The sequence below is a fragment of the Heteronotia binoei genome, chromosome 7, assembly GCF_032191835.1.
Source record: "Heteronotia binoei isolate CCM8104 ecotype False Entrance Well chromosome 7, APGP_CSIRO_Hbin_v1, whole genome shotgun sequence".
Lineage (NCBI taxonomy): Eukaryota > Metazoa > Chordata > Lepidosauria > Squamata > Gekkonidae > Heteronotia > Heteronotia binoei.
In genome coordinates, this window is record NC_083229.1 from 13,578,978 (window position 1) to 13,604,591 (window position 25,614).

The 25,614-nt window shown below is 45.6% G+C and overlaps 1 protein-coding gene across 1 annotated transcript in view; it reads left to right on the forward strand.

Annotated features, from left to right (window-relative positions):
- Positions 1-25,215, forward strand: part of FAM135B (family with sequence similarity 135 member B) — a 209,186-nt gene extending 183,971 nt beyond the window's left edge. Inside the window, exons 13-21 of the mRNA XM_060243091.1 lie at positions 3,230-4,464; positions 4,592-5,130; positions 8,552-8,718; positions 11,477-11,568; positions 16,723-16,820; positions 17,360-17,511; positions 20,796-20,906; positions 22,111-22,224; positions 24,970-25,215. Of these exons, the coding sequence (XP_060099074.1) occupies positions 3,230-4,464; positions 4,592-5,130; positions 8,552-8,718; positions 11,477-11,568; positions 16,723-16,820; positions 17,360-17,511; positions 20,796-20,906; positions 22,111-22,224; positions 24,970-25,175 (2,714 nt within the window). The 3' untranslated portion in view covers positions 25,176-25,215. The remainder of the gene's footprint in view (positions 1-3,229; positions 4,465-4,591; positions 5,131-8,551; positions 8,719-11,476; positions 11,569-16,722; positions 16,821-17,359; positions 17,512-20,795; positions 20,907-22,110; positions 22,225-24,969) is intronic.
- Positions 25,216-25,614: the final 399 nt, after the last annotated feature.

The following is a 25,614-nucleotide window of genomic DNA, read 5'->3' on the forward strand; positions in this document are numbered from 1 at the left end:
AATTACAAATAAACTAAACTAAACTAAAACTAAAAAATGACTGAGAATTGATATGATAGCCAACTTCAAGCATTTGAAGGGCTGTCCGATAGAGGATGGTGTAGAGTTGTTTTCTGTTGGCTCAGATGCTCTGACCAGAACCAGTGACTGAAATTAAATCAAAAGAGTTTTCAGCTCAAAGCTAGGAAGAACCTCCTGACAGAGCAGTTTCTTGATGGAACAAGTCTCCTTGGGAGGTGGTGGGCTCGCCTTCTTGGGAGAATTTTGAGTGGAGGCTAGAAGGCCAAGTGACAGCAGTGCTGATTCTGCGAATCCAGGCAGATTGTGAAAGGTAGGGCAGGAAGGGATAAACCAGTGCTCGACTCTTTTGGCTGTTTCTTATCAACCCAGACTAATGCTGATTGATACCTTGGGGTCAGGAAGGAATTTGTTCCAGGCAAGATAGCCCCAAGGATCCTGGAAGTTCTTGCCTTCCTCTGAGTAGAGAGCAAGTATCACTGGGGGAGTGGTGGGGTAGCTGGGGATTTTCTGCATTGTTGTTTGGAGCCCTGGCCAGGGGCTCTGAAGTTTGCCACAATCCGAAGAAAACGATATGTGAGATCCAGGTTAGCTTTCAAAAAGATTTTAATAAATGTTCAGACTTACAGAAATATCAGGCTAACTCCTATTCACTGAGCCTCTCACAGACAGCAGAGCTAGCAGAATCCAAGACAAAGTCAGGGCCTTTCTTTTCTTTCTTTCTTTCTTTCTTTCTTTCTTTCTTTCTTTCTTTCTTCTTCTTTCTTTCTTTCTTCTTTCTTTCTTTCTTTCTTTCTTTCTTTCTTTCTTCTTCTTCCTTCCCCCCTCCCTCCCTCCCTCCCTCCCTCCCTTCCTTCCTTCCTTCCTTCCCCCCTTCCTTCCTTCCTTCCTTCCTTCCTTCCTTCCTTCCTTCCTTCCTTCCTTCCTTCCTTCCTTCCTTCCTTCCTTCCTTCCTTCCTTCCTTCCCCCCTCCCTTCCTTCCTTCCTTCCTTCCTTCCTTCCTTCCTTCCTTCCTTTAACACATTTCCAGCAGGCTTGGCACCAGGATGTGGCCTAATATGCAAATGAGTTCCTGCTAGGCTTTTTTCTCCACAAAAGCCCTGTGTGAAACCATGGTGACATCAGGGGGTGTGGCCTAATTGCAAATGAGTTCCTGCTGGGCTTTTCCTACCCCCCCCAAAAAGCCCTGACAAAGGCCTTAACTAAACATTTTATCGATCCAGGTGAGCAGCCAGGATGATCTGAAGCAATAGAACCAAGCTGGAGCCCAGTAGCACCTTTAAGACCAAAGTTTTTTTCAGAATGTCAGCTTTCATCTGATGAAGTGCGCACACATACGAAAGCTTACATTCTGAATAGAACTTGGTTGGTCTCAAAGGTGCTGCTGGACCCCAACTTGGTTCTAAACATTTCATATCCTGATGGCTGGTTACAACCCAAGACCGTCATCAATCAATCCTGCATCTCAAACACTGGGAAGTACCAGGCCATATCTTGCGCCTGGTACCAACTGCCAGAGGAAAAACAAGTCAAGTTTCTTAGATAAAAGCTCAAGAAAGTACTACTGAAAACATCCCAAGAATATCCTCAGGATCAGCCTGCCAGCAATCCTCCTAGGCAACTAGAGGTCACAGAATTAAAATGGAGTTACAGAGGGCGGACTAGATGACCTCTGATATCCCTTCCGGCTCTGTTTCTTTGTTTACCCGGATAACTCTCAGTACCACAAGATCATATGACACCATCTCTTTTTTGCTCCTCCCTTGTTATCCCTAAGAGCCCTGTGACGCAGAGTGGTAAAGCTGCAGTACTGCAGTCTGAACTCTCTGCTCATGACCTGAGTTCAATCCCAGCGGAAGCTGGTTCAGGTAGCTGGCTCCAGGTTGACTCAGCCTTCTATCCTTCCGAGGTCAGTACAATGAGTCCCCAGTTTGGTGGGGGGACAGTGTAGATGACTGGGGAAGGCAATGGCAAACCACCCCGTAAAAAGTCTGTCGTGAAAACGTTGTGAAAGCAACGTCACTCCAGAGTCGGAAACGACTGGTGCTTGCACAGGGGACTACCTTTACTTTTTTGTTGTTGTTGTTATCCTTAGCAACTGAAATATATCCTCTGCCACAAATTCATAGCTCACCGAAAGTTCCTTCTCAAGTCATGTATCTATTGAGTATCACCTAAAATTAAAAGATTCTCTTTCCCCCCCTAAGATTGGCAGTGTTCTTGGATAGGAGTGGGTGTTTGCAGGACTTTTTCTGAGCAGGAACGCAGAGGATTGGAGTACCAGCTGGCCTGGTGTCAGGGGGTGTGGCTTAATATGCAAATGAATTCCTGCTGGGAGTCTTCTGCAAAAAAGCTCTGTGGGAAACAATGGTGGCCTCAGGGCTTGTGGCCTAATATGCAAATGAGTTCCTGCTGGGCTTTTCCACAAAAAAAAGCCCTGGATGTTTGTACATTTTTTGCACACAAATTTTTATGAAATAACTGTTTGGGCTCTGTAGGAACACTGAAGGCTCTTTTTCTGGGGGAACACGTCATTACAGAGTTCCAGAACCTCTTCACGGAACCAGATTTCTAAAAAAAAAAAAAAAACAGTTTATAACGGTGGTGGCCAAACTGTGGCTTGGGAGCCACATGTGGCTCTTTCACACATGACATACTGTGTGGCTCTCAACGCCCCCTATTGGCCAGCTTGAAGAAGGCATTTCTCTCTTTAAATCTCTTCGCCAAGCCAGCTGATGACTTGGAGAAGGAATTTAAAGTTAAAGTTGTTTTCTTTCCCCCTCTCCCATCCTCCTCCCTACTATTTTCCTTCCTTCCTTCCTTCCTTCCTTCCTTCCTTCCTTCCTTCCTTCCTTCCTTCCTTCCTTCCTTCCTTCCTTCCTTCCTTCCTTCCTTCCTTCCTTCCTCCCTCCCTCCCTCCCTCCCTCCCTCCCTCCCTGTCTTGTGGCTCTCAAACATCTGCTGTTGATGTCTTGCAGCTCTCAAACATCTGACATTTATTCTGTGTGGCTCTTGCATTAAGCAAATTTGGCCACCCTTGGTTTTTAAGTTTATGAGGGGCACCTGTGTGTTTCTCCTTCATTTCCCTCTTGAGAGTTCTGGCACCTTTTTTTCCCAGGGAAAATAAAAGCCCTGGCAAAGTGTACATATATCTATGTTTACATGCACTAAAATGCTTCTGTTTTTCTTCCCTCTTCACTGTCTTTTTCAGTTCAGGGCTTAGACGTTTTGTCGAACTATGCGGTTTCCGCTGTAGACGATTCACAAGTGGACTTAGTGGAGAAAAACAAGACGCCCTCTTCAGATGATAACACTGAACTAGCAAAAGAAGTCTTCGCAACAGATACCCCGTTCATCATCCACACGGACAGGATAAATAGGAAATCGATGTTTACTTGCAGCTATCCAGAAGAAAATGCCAGCGTGGCTGAGGGTTTCAAGGACCGTACTGCAACTCAGGTATCTGCAACGAATGGAGACATCCACGCCCCTGAACACCTTTCAGCCCCAATTAGCAATGTTCTATCAGGTTTGCAATCAGATCTCTTGAAAAATTCTGCAGAAGGTTTGACACCCATGGAGTTTTCTGAAAACAATAAACATGCAACAGGAGAGACATTTTTGAAGGGAAACCCAGCTTGTAGTGGTCTCCATGAAGAAGCACCAGTACTAGTCATGACAACTCTCTATAATGGTGACCACTGTATACCACACAAACTTTGGGAGAGGACTGAATTGAGCCAAACAGCTAAGCATTGTGGGTCTACGCTCCCCTCAGATGAACTCACATATAATGAACAGAACGGCCTTGAGGAAGCAGTAGATCCAGGTGGGGAGGACATATTGCCAGCCTTGAGCACGTTTGATATAAATGTTCATTTTGACACACTGAGCCAAACAGAAGATGTTGAAAAGACAAACTCTTATCAGAAGGAGCAAAAAATCCCGGACTGTGAAGAATTTAGTTTGACTTCAGGGGCCATCAAGAGATCTTCATCACTAATCTCTGACTCAGGAATCGAAAGCGAGCCCAGTTCGGTAGCTTGGTCTGACGTACGGAGCAAGGCCTTGGAGTTACCGAGTGACCGGGAGATCCTCCACCATCTTGTCAGAAGACATGCAATCCACCGGAACTCTCTGGAAGGTGGGCACACGGAAAGCAATACAAGTCTGCCCAGCGGCATACAGGCCTCACTCACCTCAATCAGCTCCTTGCCGTATGAGGAGGAAGAGAGGGAGGTCGAACCTAACAAGCTGACCAAATCAATTTCTGCTCCTCAGATCAGTAGTCCTGAGGGGTCTCTAGAGGATAAGGATATCTCCAAACATGCAAAAACTGCCTCAGACCTTACAGAAGGACCATACATGGAAATAAGATACCCCAGTACAGCATTAATGGGAAGTATTTCTGGCTGTCAAGATGATAGAGAAAGTGATGGGTCATACGTGTCGACTGCTGACTTGAAACAAAATGGCAGCCATTCTTACTTACCGGAAGATGCTGAAGGCTTTTCAGAGATGGGCTGCAGATTGGAAGGCACAAGAGAACTCGGTATTTTAAAACTAAATATAGGCGGCACAGTTCACCTCAACGAGTATGAGGGAGGAGAATAATTCGCATAGAAGTCGGTATTTTGGAAATGAAAAGCCTTTCTCACACGATGGGGATCTCCCTTCCTTGTCGGAGTTGGTGTCCCAAGACGTCTCCCCAAAGGATTCCTGTGGTAGTCCTGTTACCAATGGCAGCTTGACGCCATGCAATTTGGAAACACCTGCCTTTCAAGAAATTGAACTGGGCCATAGGTTCGGAATCGAACCGTACTCTGCTGAACCAGAAAAAGGAGACCTCAGAATGTTGGCCAACGGCCACTCTGTCTTGCCAGAAGCATTGGTTCTTGAGAGCAAAAAGGCTGTTGAGGCGGTCAATTTGTCTGTTTCTTGCACGGCCACGTGCCTTCCCTTTTCTTCTATTCTTAAAGATTCTCCGCCCATGACTGGTTTTTCCTCCAAGCAGGCCAATTCTCCCATCACCCACCAACCGATGGGTTCCTTTGGAGTCATCTCTTATGAGTCCAGAGATACTGATGAAGAAGTCAATGAAAGAATGCTTAGGTGAGAATGTGTAAGCATTTGTGTTTAAAGTTAGTTATAGAATCCAAGAGACAAAGCAAATAAATAGTGAGAGTTCCATGTTGGAAGTGCCCGAGATTGTTTTCAATCAATGTTTAAGAATGCAGGGGCCACAGGGTGTAGTTTGGTGTAGTGGCTAAGTGTGTGGACTCTTATTTGGGAGAACCAAATTTGATTCTCCATGCCTCCACTTGCAGCTGCTGAAATGGCCTTGGGTCAGCCATAGCTATGGCACAGCTGTCCTTGAATGGGCAGCTTCTGGGAGAGCTCTCTCAGCCCCACCTATGCCACAGGGCGTCTGTTGTTGTTGTTGCGGGTGGGGGGTGTAAAGGAGACTGCAAGCCACTCTGAGACTCTGAGATTCAGAGTATAGGGCAGGGTATAAATCCAATAGCATCATTATCAACATCTCCTCCTCCTCTTCTCCTCCTCTTCTCCTCCTCCTCCTCTCCTTCTCCAGTTTGGTGTAGTGGTGAAGTGTGCGGACTCTTATCTGGGAGAACCGGGTTTGATTCCCCACTCCTCCACTTGCAGCTGCTGGAATGGCCTTGGGTCAGCCAGAGCTCTCATAGACCTTCTTCCCCTGTAGTGGTTAAGTGTGTGGACTCTTATCTGGGAGAACCGGGTTTGATTCCCCACTCCTCCACTTGCAGCTGCTGGATTGGCCTTGGGTCAGCCATAGCTCTCATAGACCTTCTTCCACTGCAGTGGTTAAGTGCGCAGACTTTTATCTGGGAGAACCGGGTTTGATTCCCCACTCCTCCACTTGCACCTGCTAGAATGGCCTTGGGTCAGCCATAGCTCTGGCAGAGGTTGTCGAAAGGGCAGCTGCTGGGAGAGTCCTCTCCAGCCCCACCCACCTCACAGGGTGTCTGTTGTGGGGGAGGAAGGGAAAGGAGATTGTGAGCCGCTCTGAGACTCTTCGGAGTGGAGGGCGGGATATAAATCCAGTATCTTCTTCTTCCTCTCCTCCTCCTCTTCTTCCCCTTCTCCTCCTCCTTCTCCTCTCCTCCTCCTCCTCTTCTCCTCCTCTTCCTCTCCTCCTGCTCCTCCTTCTCATGGGGTTAGGTAGGGGGAGGAGAGCCATTTGGCCTGGTCCTCACATGTATTGTCTGAAATTTTGAACTGATTGTTGGCTGCCCCGAGTCCGCTTGCGGACAGGGCTGGGTATAATTTAAAGGTAAAAATTAATAATAATAATAATAATAATAATAATAATAATAATAATAATAATAATAATAATAATAATAATAATAATAATAATAATAATAATAATAATAATAATAATAATAATTCACAGAAGGCCTCAAATTTAGCCTTTTGGTGTTATTTCCAAATGAAACTACATGTACAGTTGCACAGATATGCTGGCAGGATTGAAGGAAGACAATGTTCCATCATAGAACTTTAAACTTGCATCCCATTACTGGGCCCCATTGCCACCAGGGGTTGTTTTGTAAAAAAAAAAAAAAAAAGGTGTTGGAGCTCATTGGCATAACTCATTCGCATATGCCATTCCCCCCCCCCCAGCTAAAATCAATCTGATGCAAGAAAGAAGAGCTCCAGGCGAGTGAGGCCTGCTTGGGCTGGCTAGAGATCCAGCCAGACCAAGCAGGCCTCGCTCACCTGGGGCTCTTCTTGGCTGCACCCTCCCCCACAGTCAAAAGGCCAGGAAGCCACCCGCCACCCAAAATCACATAAGAAGTGGAGAAAGGGTGGTGTGGGCTTCTCCAGGTGTTAATGAGGGCTGCTGGGGGTGTGGCAAAGCCCTGGTGGCTGGCTGGCTGCCCGCTCTCCTAATCCAGGGATTGTTATGCAGCTGCACCTACTACTCAGTGGACAAGGTAAGTGGGGAGAAAGAGGGGGAACCCTCAGATAGGTTGAGGAGCTGTGCTAGGGCTGCCAAGCCCCCAGACCGGCAGGGGGAACCTCCCCCAAAGTCACCGGTGCTATGACGTCACCTGTGAGTGATATCATTGCACCAGCGACATTGCGTGCCAGCCACTCTCTGCGTTTCCAGGAAAACTCTACGGTTTTCCCGGATGCTCTAGCATTTTGGGAGGGAAAACTCTATGGTACAATAGGAGGCCATGGGGGACTTGACAACCCTAAGCTGCGATCCTGTGAGCTCCTGTGAGCAACCCTATGCTGCGCTCTTGTGAGTGCCTGTTGAATCTGAGGCCTGCTGCACACTACAAATGAATATCCTCCTCTGTTGGTGGTACTGTCAGTGGCACTGTCAGTGGCTGAGTGTGGGGGGTTCTTTTGCCCCGGGCAGGGACCTGGAACACCTGCATAATCTTAATTTTTTTCCCCAGCGGGGCAAGTAGTTGGAGAGAGGATATTAAAAACATGTCATTCCCCGTTGGCCTTTCTGAACAATAAACTGCCAAGAGGTTGGTTCATGGTACTTTGCTCAAGACAGCAAACTGGCTCTCCGTAGTTGTCTAGTGAATAGGCTGCACAGAGTGTAGCATTGGGAAGATGCCGCGATTCTGTTAGAAAATTTAGTTTTATTTGGATTGGGATTTGAAACTATGGATGTGGGTGTATTTTTTTACCAGGCCTCGGATTCAGCAGGAGCTCACAAGAGTGCAGCTCCTGAACCTTTCTGAGGGTCCCCCCTCCTCCTCCCCACCTACCTACCTTGTCCATTGAGTAGTAGATGCAGCTGCATAACAATCCCTGGATTAGGAGAGCGGGCAGCCAGCCAGCCACCAGGGGCTTTGCCACACCGCTAGCAGACCTCATTATCCCCTGGAAAAGCCCACGCCACCCTTTCTCCATGTCTTATTTGATTTTGGGCAGTGGGTGGCTTGCTAGACTTTTTGACTGGGGGGGGAGCAGCCCAGGAGAGCCCCAGGTGAGCCCCAGGATCTCTAACCAGCCCAAGCAGGCCTCGCTTGCCTAGGGATCTCCTTTCTTATAAGAACATAAGAGAAGCCATGTTGGATCAGGCCAATGGCACATCCAGTCCAACACTCTGTGTCACACAGTGGCAAAAAAAATTTATATCTATCTATCTATCTATCTATCTATCTATCTATCTATCTATCTATCTATCTATCTATCTATCTATCTATCTATCTATCTATCTATCTATCTATCTATCTATCTATCTATCTATCTATCTATCCACACACACACACACACTGTGGCTAATAGCCGATGATGGACCTCTGCTCCATATTTTTATCCAATCCCCTCTTGAAGCTGGCTTCTTACGTCAGGTTACATTTGGCGGGGGGGGATATGTTAATGATTTATGCTAATGAGCTCTACCACCTATTTTTCTATTGTTCTTTACCATTTTTATCAGTTAAAGTTACTAGAATTCCCCCAATCCCACAGTGAAACTTGCTGTTCAATTCTCAGTTCAACTCTTAACTAGCGCATTCTCCAGTTTTTATCAGGCCAAAGAAGAATTTAAAAAAGAAATGAAGATTGAAGGATTTCTGTACAGTGATCTACCTGCCCTGGCTTCGGATGTCCCATATTTTCCACCAGAGGAAGAGGAAGAGAATTTGGAAGAAGGAATTCACCTAGTTATCTGTGTCCACGGGCTGGATGGTAAGGCCAGAGGGAGACATGAGCTGTCTGCGCTTTCTGAATTTGGAATGTTTGCAAGTGGTAGCCAGGAGTTTTGCAGTTGTGGAAAGGTGTCCTCTTGGATAGGACATGTGGACATCATGTCTCTCCCGACACGTTCTCCAGAGGGTACTTAGATCTGGATCCCAAAATCTAATAGTGATCCCCAGGCCGAGGGAAGCAAGACTAAAGTCCACCACAGGGATAGCCTTCTCGATAGCAGTCCCCTACTGGTGGAACTAGGGTTGCCAAGTCCAATTCAAGAAATATCTGGGGACTTTGGGGGTGGAGCCAGGAGACTTTGGGGGTGGAGCCAGGAGACATTAGGGGTGGAGCCAAGATCAAGGCTGTGACAAAGCATCATTGAACTCCAAAGAGAGTTCTGGCCATCACATTTAAAGGGACGGCACACCTTTTCAATGCCTTCCTTCCATAGGAAATAATGAAGGATAGGGACACCTTCTTTTGGGGCTCATAGAATTGGACCCCCTGGTCCAATATTTTTGAAACTTGGGGGGTATTTTGGGGAGAGGCACTAGATGCTATACTGAAAATTTGGTGCCTCTAGCTCAAAAAACAGCCCCCCCCGAGCCCCAGATACCTGCGGATCAATTCTCTATTATTTTCTATGGGAATAGGTCTCCCTAGGGAATAAAAGAGTTCCCAGCAGACATTTCCCTCCCCTCCCCCCGCTTTCTGACGACCCTAAAGCAGGGGGAGGGCCTCCAAACCGGGGGATCCCCTGCCCCCACCTGGGGATTGGAAACCCTAGGTGGAACCAACTGCTGGAAGAAGTTAGGGCCTTGCGGGACCCCGCCCAGTTTTGCAAGGCCTGTAAGACCACACTCTTCCAGGTGGCTTTCAACTGATTTTGAGTCATCATTGTTGTAGGAGAAAATTTAAGTAATTTAAGCCTTCAGCAGCGAAACAACACTAAATGATATTAGCACCAGATTGTTTTAACTGCTGAATTTTAAATTACGATGTATTAATGTTGTGAACTTGTATTGTTTATTGTGATTTTATTGCAGTGAGCCATCCTGAGCCTGCTTCGGCAGGGAGGGTGGGATATAAATCAAATAAATCAAATCAAATCAATGTCCTGAGATATTAGTAAGAATGTTGTGAATACCCAGGATGGTTTGTCCACAAAGTAAATGTTGCCTATTCACAAAAGCTGATAGGTAGGATTTCTAACCTCCAAGGGGTGAAGATGGAGCTCTCCCAGAATTCCAACTGGTTTCCAGTCCAAAGATATCAGTTCCACTGGAGAAAATGCTTGCTTTGGAGGGTGGACTTTACAGCACTATACCCCACTGACGTCCATCCAGGCCCGTAACTACAGTGGGGCCCAGGAGAGGCCAGGCCCATCCTTTCAAAAACTCCTTCCATCAGTATGGCCCCTCCATTGGAGGGCCTCCAGTCTGTCCCCTTTGCTCACCGCCGCTCTGAAAAAGTAGTAGCACTGCTGCCAGTCTCCTCTCTGCTGTATCACTCAAAACGAGCAGCAACCCGGGGAGGTGGAAGAGGAAAGGGGCCAAGGCAGCCAATGAGAAAAAGGCCTGCATCCTGACCTGGCAGTTGCCAGGTGAAAGAGCCTCAGCCTAGGCACATCATTGGCAATAGAGGCGAAAGGAGGGCAGCGGGGAGCAATGCACAAGGCAGCCGCTGCCAGGCAAGATGGGCACTTCAACAAAATAACAGCAAGGGAGGGTGGGGGTGATGAGTAGCCACCTGCCCACTCAGCTGTGCCAAAATCACTTCCCAAAGCTTCCCCCTTTTTAATTTCTTCTCATCCCTTCCCTAACACAGTGCACAATGCAAAGGGGGGGGGTGGTGGTGGTGAGAGTCTTCTTGCAGCCAGCCTTCTGAGTGCCCAACTTCAGTTCAAGAGGTCTCTGTCTCTCTGAAAGAGGGGCACATAAGAAAGGAGTGGGGGAGCGGAGCTGCTGTGACTCCCCAGGCAAAGGGGGATTCGCTTGTGGAACTCAAGGCAGCTTACAGTACCGAGAGCTCAGGGTGACCAAACTGGGTGGGTCCCTGGCCCCCCCAAACAAAAAAATCCTGGTGTGAGCCCCACCAAACATGAAATCCTGGCTATGGCCCTATCCATCCTCTCTGAATATACCTCCCTCCCTGGCTACACCCCCAAATCCACAGGAATTCCCCCCCCCCGAGTTGTGGCTCTACTGTTCCCCAAAATTAAATGGTTGGCAATGCATGTGTGTAGCTTGTAAAGAAGAAGAAGAAGAAGAAGAAGAAGATATTGGATTTATATCCCGCCCTCCACTCCGAAGAGTCTCAGAGCGGCTCACAATCTCCTTTACCTTCCTCCCCCACAACAAACACCCTGTGAGGTGGGTGGGGCTGGAGAGGGCTCTCACAGCTGCTGCCCTTTCAAGGACAACCTCTGCCAGAGCTATGGCTGACCCAAGGCCATTCCAGCAGCTGCAAGTGGAGGAGTGGGGAATCAAACCCGGTTCTCCCAGATAAGAGTCTGCACACTTAACCACTACACCAAACTGGCTCTGGGATGAAATATATTTTCAGGGAGGTTTGGAGGCCCCATTTCAGAAGAGGCACTGGGAGCTGGAAATACCGTGACATGATCTTACAAAAATAACACAGTCTTCTCAATAAAAGATGCAAGTATGGCAGGTACCCAAAGACGGACAAGTGGGTGGCTGATGTGCTTCTTAATGAAATCACTGACTTAGACAGTAATGTTTTATTTTTGAAGGTAATAGCGCAGATCTTCGGCTGGTCAAAACGTTCATTGAATTGGGTCTTCCTGGTGGAAAGCTTGACTTCCTGATGTCTGAACGGAACCAGGTATTTTAGTTTTTTTGTATCCCGCACTAACTCCATGCAAGCCACACTGAATCACAAACTTGACTAAAGATATATATTGGTAAAACTGCTACATGTCAATCACGATGACATTGATATATGTGAATGGAAGGGAGGACTTGGATATAGCAAAGACTAGGATGTGTGCAAACCGAACCACAAAGGAAAATTCATCATGAATTTCGCCTAGTTCTTGGTTCAGGAATAGGAGTTCATGGAGGGTCTCGTGGTCACAAACCTCCATGGATCTTTAAGGCAGTTTGTGGAGGCTTGTGGATGGGACAGGGGTATAAAGGGACTATGAGTCCCTTTAAATCCCTGCTTTCTGATGTCAGTGAAAGCCGCAAAATAGATGAGCAGCAGGGATACACTTCCTGCTGCTCAGCTGTTTTGAGCTGTCTTGTGCAGTCCCTTTAAACTTTAAAAAGATTGCAAAAAACTGCCTGCAAAGCAGCTGCCCCGCAGCTCGTTCAGGCTGACTTCTGCAATCTCTTTAAAGTTTAAAGGGACTGCAGAAGCTGGCATAAAAAAGCAGTTGCAGGGTGAGGAGGTGCAGTCCCTTTAAAGTTAAAGTAGTCCTAAACCCTGGCCTCCCCAGGCCTAGTCACAACTCAAGCCACTTCTCCACTCTGCCACCATTTTATGATTTTGATTGCAGTGAGCCGTTTTCAGAGTCAAGTCAACCTGGAAAACAAGATAAAAATATAATTAATCGAACATTAAAAAAACAAGGGCTCCACTACAGACTGTTTGATTAAATGGAATTTTTCATGGCTAAATAGCATGTGAGATTTAAGATACCAAGCTTTGGAGAAACTCATTAATTATCTGTGCAGACAAAACAAACAGACAGGAGCCTATATTTAGTTTACGAGCAAGTTTAGGGGAAGGCAGTCTTTCAAATTGGATATGCTCAGTGTTTTCCTGTCGAAAGAGCTGCAATTAACAAGATGGATTTTGTCACAAAAAACCCCATTAATTACTAGATACATTTTCTCGAATTTCTGTCCCAGCATTTGATAATTATTTCCCTGGCATCTCATTCGCTTTCAATTTGATTCACAGTCTATTTGATTACAAAAAGCCCGGAAAAAATGAAAAAAAACAAAACCGTTCCAAATGAGAAACATTTGGCTCCCCGATTCCTCTAAATTCATTTCTTTCCTTCTGTCCTTGCTATTTATCCCAAATTCTGTTTATCCCATCCCGAGGTAATGAGTTGTGCGAGTGCATTGCTGGCCCTCATTAAGTAGTAGTTAGCGATTCACTGCAATATGGAATTTTGTTGTAATGATGCAATTTTGTTGTAGTTTTATTATGGTCAGCAATCAACAGTGATGTATGCTAATTGCGGCTGCCCGATACATGGAAACAAATGGCATGAATTTGCTAAAACAAAACCAGAACTCTGGCTCCTCAAATTCTTGATCAACATCTGATCTTGCAAACTCTGGACTCTGGAAGTGCAGGTCAGCGTTCACTGAATGGACAGATTAGCAATAGGCCAACAGTGAATAGGAGTCAAAAGTGCGTAGGGCCTCTATGGTCCAAAGGAGAGATGGAATAGTAGTTCAGGAGCTAAGGCAGGGGTGTCGAACACATTTGCTATGAGGGCCAGATCAGACATAAATGAGACCTTGTTGGGCCGGGCCTTATTAGGTTGGGCTGGGTCATGTTGGATTGAGCCGGGCCATGTTGGGCCAGGCTATGTGTGTACCTATTTAAGATTAGGTAGCAGAGATAGAAGCTTTATTAAGGACACATGCAAATACAATTAAAGATTTTTTTAAAAAAAGAAAAAAACATGTTTAAAATGTTAGCACTCATTGGTCTTAAACGTGCTTTCTTTGTATTTCTCCCATGGGAGCCACGGATCTGGGCAAAGGAAGCTCTGGCTCTTTTCTTCCTTCCCCAGAGGACAGGTGGGGGAAGAGCCTCAGCCAATAAAAGAAAGAGAGGCTTGACTCAGTAGCTCTGCTGTGCGATTGAGAAAGCCCGGGAAAACAAGCTCTGCCTTCCCCCCTCCTTTCTCCCCAAGGGAGGAGCCTCAGCTAATGGAGAAAATAGAGGTTTTGCTCTGTAGTTCCTGTGTGATTGAGCAAGTCTTGCAAAGCAAGCTGTTATGCAAAAGAAAGCAAGAGAAAGGGAGAAGGAAGCAGATGACACCCAGTTGCTTGGGGGCCTGATTTGGTCCTCGGGCCGCAAGTTTGACACCCCTGAGCTAAGGCTTTCCTTACCCCTGACCTGGATAGCCCAGGCTAGCCTGCTCTTGTCAGCTCTCAGAAGCTAAGCAGGGTCAGCCTCGGTCAGTATTTTGAAGAGAGACCACCAAGGAAGTCCAGGATTGCTACGTGGAGGTAGGCAAGGAATGGGCCTCTGACGGTCTCTTTCCTTGAAAATCCTGTGGGGTCATCATAAGTCAACTGTGACTTGGTGACAAAAAATAAAGTAAAAATTGGCTTTCTTTAAATTCTATTCCCTACAATTAAATCTTGATTAGGTGTGGTTATGGACCTGTGCTAAACTGAAACTGGACTCTCTCCCTTGAACTGTTTATCAGACTGAATCCTGGCCTTTTTATCGGACTGAAATGCTTCCAATCAACAGTCTGATAGCATTTCAGCTTTCATCAGTTTTACCCCACTCCTAGGTGTCCACAGACAGAGCCTACAGAAAGACACATTGTGATGGTTCTGAAGGTAGTTCAGTGGTTGTCAAGTGAGGAGGAAAACACTATTTTTAGGGATATCTTGTCCAACATTTCCATGAACATTAGGAAAAAAATACACCTAGAACTTAATTAAAATTCTCTAACATCAGAAAGAGAGAGAGAGATAGCAATGCCAGAAAGTTTTCAGGGGCTGATATTTCAAAATTCAGTATTGTATGAAGGAAAATAGGCAAAATTAGGAACCAGTCCATTTTTTCTGACTTGGTAGAGGTTGGGAGAGTTAGCTTTTCTTTTCTTTTCTTTTCTTTTCTTTTCTTTTCTTTTCTTTTCTTTTCTTTTCTGAACTGGGATGTCTTAAGAACATAAGAGAAACTATGTTGGATCAGGCCAATGGCCCATCCAGTCCAACATTCTGGCTGATTACAGACCGGCACTTTGGGTAAACTCAGAGATGCCTCTGAAGTAGACCCAAAAAAAACTGTCCAGATGGCAACATCTGCCGCCTGCCCCTGTCCCACACTTACCCCGTCCACAAGGACGCTCCAACTGCCTCAAAAAGGCACCACATGGAAAGTGGTCCCTTTTTGCTGGGGCAGATCCGAGGCGGCGCCTGGCCGTCTGGGAGGCCAGAGGGTGCCTGAAGAGTGCCCAGGGATCCGTGAGCAGTACGCATAAGTGTTCCAGACACTCCACAACCGCCTAAGGCCCACCCCTTCTTCCAGATCCGTCTGGAAGCTCTGGGGCGCTCTTCTTCCGGCTGGCTGCAAGCCACCCCAAATCGGCCATCTGGTTTCAGCCTCTGTGTCACACAGTGGTCAAAAAACCAGATGCTATCAGGAGGTCCATCAGTGGGGCCAGAAGCCCTCCCACTGCTGCCCCCCCCACAAGCACCAAGTATACAGAGCATCATTTGCCCCAGACAGAGAGTTCCATCTATACCTTATGACTAATAACCACTGATGGACCTCTGCTCCATATGTTTATCCAATCCCCTCTTGAAGCCATCTATGCTTGTAACTGCCACCATCTCCTGTGGCAGTGAATTCCATGTATTAATCACTCTTTGGGTGAAGAAGTCTTGATGCAAACTATGCCCTGATTTGGATAACCTGATCTCATCCCTCTTTCCCTGTACCGAACTCGGAAACTGCAGCTAGTGCAGAATGCAGCAGCCAGACTGTTAGTGGGACTACATCGGTGGGAACATGAGCAGCCTAGGCTGCGGGAGCTGCACTGGCTGCCAATTGTTTACTGAATTTGCTACAAGGTGCTGGTTATTACATTTAAAGCCCTATATGGCCGAGGACCTGCCTACCTTAGGGACCGTCTCTCTCCAAATGTTCCCCGGAGAGCACTAAGATCTAGTTCACAAAACCGTCTGAAAATCCCTGGGCCAAAGGAGGCCAAGCTAAAAACAACAAGGGAGCAGGCCTTCTCGATAATGGCCCCCCAATGGTGGAATCAGCTGCCAGAGGAGGTGCGGGCCCTACAGGATCTTTCAACTTGCTTTTTAAACCGCCCTCTTTCAACTTGCTTTTTAAGGTGGAACCTTGGCAATAATATTAAGCCATTTTATATATACTGAGACTGTAGCATCATTAAATTATACTGGTTTTTAGACAATTATTTAATTTAAATTAACTTAAATTTATGAATTGTATTTTAATTGTTATTATTCTGATTTTATTGTTATATCATGGCATATGTACCATGTCTCGTAAGCCGCCTTGACCCTGCCTTGGCGGGGAGGGCGGGGTATAAATAAAAAAGTTGTTGTTGTTGTTGTTGTTGTTGTTGTTGTTATTATTATTATTATTATTATTATTATTATTATTATTATTATTATTATTATTATCAGACCTCAAAAGCTAAGCAGGATCAGCTCTGGTGACTACTGGGATGAAAGACCACCAAGGAAATACAGGGTTGCTACACAGTGGGATATAATGACAATCTACCACTGAACGTCTCTTGACTTGAATACCCTACAGGGTCTTCATAAGTCAGCTGCAGCTATAGTTATTGTAGTAAACGTTGATCTGAAAGAGAAAGAATTAATTCTTCTTAAGACGAAGAAGAAGATATTGGATTTATATCCTGCCCTCCACTCTGAAGAGTGTCAGAGCGGCTCACAATCTCCTTTACCTTCCTCCCCCACAACAGACACCCTGTGAGGTGGGTGGGGCTGGAGGGGGCTCTCACAGCAGCTGCCCTTTCAAGGACAACCTCTGCCAGAGCTCTGGCTGACCCAAGACCATTCTAGCAGGTGCAAGTGGAGGAGTAGGGAATCAAACCCGGTTCTCCCAGATAAGAGTCCGCACACTTAACCACTACACCAAACTTTAATAAAATATATCCCCAAAACTGTTGAGGGGCCTTGGGCTTATGACCCTCTTTTTTTTTATCCACAACAATACTGAAAGTTGAGAGAGACCAACCAGTTGATTTTGTTATCTCTTTAACAGACGGATACGTTTGCTGACTTTGATACAATGACCGACCGATTGCTGGATGAGATTATTCAGCACATTCAGTTGTACAATCTGTCCATCTCACGCATAAGGTAAAGAGCAAGAAGGGATAAATGTGATAGGGGCTCAAAATCTGGGATAAGGTTGCCAGCTCCAGTCTGGGAACTACCTGGGGATTTGAGGATGGAGCCTCAGAAGGGCAGGGTTTGGGAAGGGAAGGGATTTCAATGGGGTATAATGCCATAGAGAATCCAACTTCCAAAGCAGCCATTTTCTCCAGGTGAACCGACCCCTGTTGCTAGGTATCAGTTGTAAACCTGAGCAGGGCTCATTTTGTAGCAGGAGTCCCTTTGCATATTTGGGCGCACCTCCTTGATGTAGCCAATCCTCCAAAAGCATATAGGACTCTTATTATAGGGTCTACTGTAAGCTCTTGGAGGATTGGCTACATCAGCGGGGCGTGGCCTAATATGCAGAAGAGCTCCTGCTTCAAAATGAGCCCTGAATCTGAGAGGTCTCCAGTGACTGCCTGGAGGTTGGAACCAAAGCAGAAGTCACATGGGAAGAAACACTTGAAATGCATAAAGATGAAAGAAGCACGCTCACTGTAATTCCTTACATGTCTCAACAGCTTTATCGGGCACTCCCTTGGCAATGTCATCATTCGTTCAGTACTAACTCGGCCCAGATTTCGCTATTACCTCAACAAGCTGCACACCTTCCTGTCGCTGTCAGGGCCTCACTTAGGAACCCTTTACAACAACAGTACTCTGGTCAGTACAGGTAAGAATCACTGGGGAAATAGTCTTAGCTACTTTCGGAAGGACTCCAACAATGCCATAAGTTATGATGAAATGTCGTAGAAGCTGTTTTCTTTGATTTTGGCTTGAACCGTTACGCGTGCAATATTTGAAATAAGTGAAATGAAAGTAACTGACAGGATGGCAGGTATTTTGGTAGAGTGTACTGCCTGACCTGGATGGCCCACCTGCCCGATCTCACCAGATCTGGAGACCCAGTTTGGTGTAGCGGTTAAGTGCAAGGGCTCTGATCTGGGAGAACCGGGTTTGACTCCTCACTCCTCCTCCACATCCTCCTGCTGAGTGACTTGGGTCAGTCCCTATTCTCTCAGAGCTGTTCTCTCAAGAGCAGTTTTCTCATATGAACCCCAGAGAGCACTGAGGTCAGCCGGGAAAAACTTGTTGACTTGTTGAGAGATGAAGCTGCAATGTACCCGTAACCGGGCCTTCTCCTCTATAGCTCCGAGCCTATGGAACCAACTTCCAGAGGAAATGCAGGCCCTGCGGGACCTCGAACAGTTCCGCAGGGCCTGCAAGACCTTCCTCTTCCGACTGGCTTTCGCTGATGAAAATGGAAATTGCTAAGGAAACCGCCATCATAAAAGCAAACATAGCATTAGCACTTTTACTAATTTAATTTAATTTTAAAACTTAAGCAGATTTTTAATTAAATGTTCATGTTGTTTAAATGTAATTTTATCTATTTGTATAGTTAAACTTGAATTGTGTTGTTAGCCGCCCTGAGCCTGCTCCGGCGGGGAGGGCGGGATACAAATAAAATTTTGTTGTTGTTGTTGTTCTCAGAGCTCTCTCAGCCCCACCTACCTCACAGGGTGTCTGTTGTGGGGAGAGGAAGGGAAGGAGATTGTAAGTCACTCTGAGATTCTTTTGGGTGCTGAAGGGTATACTGTAAATCCAATCTCCTCCTCCTCCTTTTCTTCTTCTTCTTCTTCTTCTTCTTCTTCTTCTTCTTCTTCTTCTTCTTCTTCTTCTTCTTCTTCTTCTTCTTCTTCTTCTTCTTCTTCTTCTTCTTCTTCTTCTTCTTCGTCACACTTGATTTATGGTGGCCCTGTGGGTTTTTGAAGCCAAAAGACATAGGCTGCGATCACACACACTAAATAATGCATTTTCAATCCACTTTCAATGCACTTTCCAATTGGATTTTGCCAGTTCACACAGTCAAATTCAGTTATAAAGTGAATTGAAAGTGCATTATTTAGTATGTGTGATCACAGCCATAGGTGGCTTGTTATTGCCCGCCTCTGCATAGCAACCCTGGATTTCCTTGGTGGTCTCCGATCCAAGTACTGACCAGGGCTGATCCTGCTTAGCTTCTGAGATCTGATGAAACTGGGCTACCCTGGGCCATCCTAACAATGGAGGCTCAAATAGCAGCCACAGCTGTCTGCATTATTTTATCTTAGGCGGGCGAGGCAGTTAGCCCCTTTCCTGGAGCATGACGATCTAGCAATGGTGATTCATGCAACGGTCACCTCGAGGTTGGACTACTGTAATGCCCTCTACATGGGGCTGCCCCTGTGCCAAACCCGGAAGTTGCAGTTAGTGCAGAACACCGCTGCCCGGCTGTTACTAGGGCTCCCAAGATGGGAGCACATCTGGCCAGGGCTCCGGGATCTGCACTGGCTGCCAATAATATACCGAGTCCGGTACAAGGTGCTGGTTATTACCTTTAAAGCCCTCTAAGAACATAAAAGAAGCCATGCTGGATCAGGCCAATGGCCCATCCAGTCCAACACTCCGTGTCACACAGTGGCCCAAAAAATTTTACACACACACACACTGTGGCTAATAGCCACTGATGGACCATATTTTTATCTAAGCCCCTCTTGAAGGTGGCCATGCTTGTGGCCGCCACCACCTCCTGTGGCAGTGAATTCCACATGTTAATCACTCTTTGGGCGAAGAAGTACTTCCTTTTATCCGTTTTAACCTGTCTGCTCAGCAATTTCATTGAATGCCCACGAGTTCTTGTATTGTGAGAAAGGGAGAAAAGTACCTCTTTCTCTACTTACTCCATCCCATGCATTATCTTGTAAACCTCTATCATGTCACCCCGCAGTAGACGTTTCTCCAAGCTAATGAGTCCCAAGCATTTTAACCTTTCTTCATAGGGAAAGTGTTCCAGCCCTTTGATCATTCTAGTTGCCCTTTTCTGGACTTTCTCCAATGCTATAATATCCTTTTTGAGGTGCGGCGACCAGAACTGCACACAGTACTCCAAATGAGACCGCACCATCGATTTATACAGGGGCATTATGATACTGGCTGATTTAATGGCCTAGGACCTGCCTACCTTAGGGACCGTCTCTCCCCACATGTTCCCCAGAGAGTACTGAGATCGGGCTCTCAAAATCTGCTTGTTATCCCCGGGCCAAAGGAGGCCTGTCTGAAATCCACCAGGGACAGGGCCTTTTCGGTAACGGCTCCTTACTGGTGGAACCAGCTGCCGGAAGAAGTGAGGGCCCTGCGGGACCTTGGGCAGTTCCGCAGGGCCTGTAAGACAGCCCTCTTCTGGATGGCCTATAACGAACTGGCATTGGAAACTTTATAGAAGGTTGTAGTGTACTATTCTGACAGATCGCTGTTTTATTTGTTTTATTATTTTACTGTTTTAATTGTTGTAAATCAATGTATTTTTAAAACCAAAATGTTAGATCTTATGTTGTGAGCCGCCCTGAGCCGCTTCGGTGGGAAGGGCGGGATATAAACTGAAATAAACTGAAACTAAACTGAAACTGAAACCTACAGACCAGGGGTGGCCAAACTGTGGCTCAGGAGCCGCATGTGGCTCTTTGACACATATCGTGTGGCTCTTGAAGCTCCCATCACTTTGCTGGCCAGCTTGGAGAAGGCATTTGTCTCTTTAAACCATTTCTCCAAGTCAAGCCAACCAGAAGCTTGGAGAATGCATTTAAAGAAAAAATTGCTTTCTTTCCACGTCTCCTTCCCCCCCCTCCCCATCACCTGTATGCTTTCCTTCCTTCCTTGTGGCTCTTGAACGTATGATGTTCATGTCTTGTGACTCTCAAACATCTGACATTTGTTCTATGTGAGTCTTATGTTAAGCAAGTTTGGCCATAGGTCTTGAAATACTAACAAAGAACACTTTTCTGGGAGTTAGCCCCATCTCTGGTAGGTTTCTGAGTGAGGCTCTTCTCATAAACTACTTTGGAAAGAAATATGAATTTTGTTAAGCTGTCATTCATCAAATGCATTTTTGCATATGCATTTTGATTGCTGTTCCAGGCTTGTGGCTCATGCAGAAGCTGAAGAAGTCTGGGTCGCTGCTGCAGCTGACCTTTAGGGACAATACAGATCTGCGAAAGTGTTTCCTCTATCAGCTGAGCCAAAAAACAGGTGAATAAGGAATGTATTGGAAATTCTGTCCAAATAGGCAATGTTAAAACTCTGGGAGAATACAGCCTGAGGTTGCCATTTTCAGTGGATGCCCTGTGCTTCTGATAAAAGACGCTTGTTCCCTTAAAGACCTGTGCCTTCGGTTAATAGAACATTTGCGACAGACAGACAGACAGAGTGATAGATAGATAGATAGATAGATAGATAGATAGATAGATAGATAGATAGATAGATAGATAGATAGATAGATAGATAGATAGATAGATAGATAGATAGATAGATAGATGATGGATGGATGGACAACGACGACGATGACAATGATGGATGATGATGATGATAGATGGATGGATGGTTGATGATGATGATGATGATGATGAAGATAGATGGATGGATAGATAGATGGACGGACAGACAGACAGACAGACAGACAGATAGATAGATAGATAGATAGATAGATAGATAGACGGACAACGACGACGATGACAATGATGGATGATGATGATGATAGATGGATGGATGGTTGATGATGATGATGATGATGATGATGATGAAGATAGATGGATGGATGGATGGATAGATAGATAGATAGATAGATAGATAGATAGATAGATAGATAGATAGATAGATAGATAGATAGATAGATAGATAGATAGATAGATAGATAGATAGAAGCAAATTTGCTTCTTGGTCAACATGCTGTTTGATTTCTTTTGGGGACCAGAGGGAGGGTAGTATGCAGTGGTGGAAAGTGTCATCAAGTCACAGCCAATTTATGGCAACCCTTAGTGGGGTTTTCAAGTCAAGAGACATTCAGTGGTGACTTGCCATCCAAACACTAGCTGGAGCCAACCCTGCTTAGATTCCAAGATCTGGCAAGACCGGGCTAGCCTGGGCTATCCGGGTCAGGGTGGAGGGTAGTATACACCTAACTAACGTCCAAACAGGACATCAAATGGAAATCTGTGTCTCCCCCACCCCCGGCTTGAACTTGAAAAGAGTCCTCAGAAATATGCACCCAGGGAGCCAAGAGTGGTGAGAAGAGAAGGAAGCTAAGCTCTTTGCCTGCCAAACGCAATTTTCATACTTTCCTGAGTTTAGAACACTGTTTTAGGAACCTTGTCTTTTTTCCCTTACTGTTTGTATTTTCCACAAGCTCCTCTAGAGAAGCCTAAGCTAATCCATATAATGAATTTCCTCATCCCAGGTCTTCAGTATTTCAAAAATGTAGTTCTGGTCGCCTCACCCCAGGACCGCTACGTACCGTTTCATTCTGCGAGAATAGAAATGTGTCGATCTGCACTGAAAGACAGACATACAGGTAAGCTTCTTTCTGCGTTCAGGTTCCAAACAAACAAGAAGCTGGAAGGCCCATGGATAGGCTCTCCCAAAAGGGTTTGTTAATAAATCACAGTCAAACATTCCCCTCAATCAGATCAGGGCCTCCGTCAGCCTTCTTTCTTCCGCATTGGTATTCCGTACAGGCAGGGGTAGAATTCTAGCAGGAGCTCCTTTGCATATTAGGCCACACACCCCTGATGTAACTAATCCTCCAAGAGCTTACAAGGCTCCTTTTTGTAAGCTTTTGGAGGATTGGCTACTTCAGGGGTGTGTGGCCTAATATGCAAAGGAGCTCCTGCTAGAATTCCACCCCTGTTTACAGGATTGTTGTTGAGGCTTACAACATACACAAAGTGATATGAATGCTCGAAAACCAATAGTTCCTTATGAAGCACGGTTATTTGCTTCTGCAAATCAAAGGGAGGTTTCACACTGGAGATTAGCCAAAACCTAGCCCCACCTCCCATTCAGATTAAAAGTGCATGATCACACAAGCACATCTACCCTCTCAGCTGCACCCGTACTCACCCCATCTCCAGACGCCTCCTATCCTCATAAAAAAGCTACCTGGATTTTCCCAGTACCATCTCCCTGAATTGGATGTTGGCCGCATAATCGGCTGCTGTCAGAATGCCCCAGGGCCACTCATAAATGGAAGAGCTGTGTGATCGTGCCAAGCCGTTTTCCAGCAAGGTTGGGTCCCCCCCCCCCCCCGCAACCTCTCTCCAAGGAGCGCTTCTGTACTTCCCCAATTGAGCGCACACAGGGGGGCCTTTTTTAAAAAGACAACCCTTTCCACAGCAGGTCTGTGGTTGAGTTGGGCTAGCCGTGTGAATGGGCAACCACTGACTGCTGCTGAGATCCTGCCGTTTCAGCAGCAGCTGTCTGATAGCCTGGAAACAGTTCGAACTGAAGGGAATTTTTTCACAATGGGATAAAACCGTGTCAGTTTCACAGTGTGAAACCAGCCAAAATTCTGAAGGCCTGTCTTCCTCCCCATGTCCCTGCCTGGGAGTTAAGATCATAGGGAGAGACCTTCCTGACTGTCCTATTAACCAAATAATCTTGTTTGATGGGTACGTGATAGAGGGCCTTTTCAGTGGCAGCCCCACAATTATGGAAGAACCTTACCAGGGAGGTATGCCCAGCCCCCTGACTTTCAGTCCTTCAGAGGGAGTTGAAGATGGCTTTATTTTATTTATTGATTTGATTTCTATCTCGCCCTTCCTGCCAAAGCAAGCTCAGGTTGGGTTACAGTGTAATGGTTCATACAATAAACGATGACTAAAATCTAAAATTGCATCAATTAACATCACAGTGAACACATTAAGATGGAGTTATGTCGCCCTAGATCTGTTTCAAGTTTTAGTAAGTATGGTCTGATCAATGAGTTCCAGTTATCAGACCCAAACAACCAAGCAACTTCATGGCGATTTGAACAGGCCATTTGAACTGGAGGGGCTGATTATATTGGATGTCTGCTGCCTCAACTAAAACATTGTTGTTATTTAGTATTTTTAAATCTAATGTTTAAGGCCCCTTGATTTCCATAAGGAAGAAAGGTGGCTAGTTAATGTTTTAGATAGATGATTGAGAAAGAAAGAGAGAGAAAGAGATGATGATGATGATGATGATGATGATGATGATGATGATGAAGATAGATAGATAGATAGATAGATAGATAGATAGATAGATAGATAGATAGATAGATAGATAGATAGATAGATAGATAGATAGATAGATAGATAGAATGCTTTTTTGTAGCAGGAACTCCTTTGCATATTAGGCCACACCTCCTGATGTAGCCAATCCTCCAAGAGCTTATAGTGGGCCCTGTAATAAGAGCCCTGTAAGTTCTTGGAGGACTGACTACATCACAGGTATGTGGCCTAATATGCAAAGGAGTTCCTGCTACAAAAAAGCCCCGGATAAATGAGAGAGAGAGATAGCTATGAAGAAAGAAAGAAAGAAAGAAAGAAAGAAAGAAAGAAAGAAAGAAAGAAAGAAAGAAAGAAAGAAAGAAAGAAAGAAAGAAAGAAAGAAAGAAAGAAAGAAAGAAAGAAAGAAAGAACAGGCAGGCAGGCAGGCAGGCAGGCAGGCAGGCAGATAGGCAGGCAGGCAGGCAGGCAGACAGACAGACAGACAGACAGACAGACAGATAGGCAGGCAGACAGACCAACAGACAGACAGACAGACAGATAGATAGGCAGGCAGGCAGACAGACAGACAGACAGACATATAGGCAGGCAGGCAGGCAGGCAGGCAGGCAGACAGACAGACAGACAGACAGACAGACCGATAGATAGATAGATAGATAGATAGATAGATAGATAGATAGATAGATAGATAGATAGATAGATAGATAGATAGATAGATAGATAGATAGATAGATAGATAGATAGATAGATGATAGATGGATAGATGGATAGATAGATAGATAGATAGATAGATAGATAGATAGATAGATAGATAGATAGATAGATGATAGATAGATGGATAGATGGATAGATAGATAGATAGATAGATAGATAGATAGATAGATAGATAGATCGATAGATCGATAGATCGATAGATAGATAGATAGATAGATAGATAGATAGATAGATAGATAGATAGATAGATAGATAGATAGATAGATAGATAGACAGACAGACAGACAGACAGACAGACAGACAGATAGATACAATGGTGCTGCATAAACAATCAGATTTGTCAACCTTCCAAGGTCCCGTTTATGCCGAGATGATCAACAATCTCCTCCGGCCAGTCATCGGGGCCAAAGACTGCACTTTAATCCGTCATGACGTCTTTCATGCTCTGCCAAACACAGCCAACACGTTGATCGGGCGGGCCGCTCACATCGCGGTGCTGGACTCGGAACTGTTCTTGGAGAAATTTTTCCTGGTGGCAGGACTCAACTATTTCAAGTAGCGCTGCAAGCCTAAAGGAAACAATGCAAGCTGAACGCGGACTGGGGGAATTGAATTTGCGAGTGACAAGATAGCTGTATTACTGGGGAATAATGGAAGGAGTCGATGGCAAGGTGGGACACATTCTATTTTGGGAAGAATAAAGTGCTATGGCGAATACAGTATTCAAAGGGCCAAACATTGGTGCTTTTTTGGGAATATGTAAACATGCACATGTTCAGTTTCTGTGTCCATTTGCGTTCGCTTATCTCTGGCTATGTACTCAAAGTGGTCTCAGAAAGCAGAGGCTGATTCTGTGCTTTTCATATACACGTGATTGGACCAGTACCCTTTTTGCCCCTCAGTCTCTCTTCCATCATTTAATTTGTACTGGGGAGATGAGACATTTTTTTTTTCTGTCTCTGTACGGTCATCACAAGCAGAAAGATGCCAACTCAGGT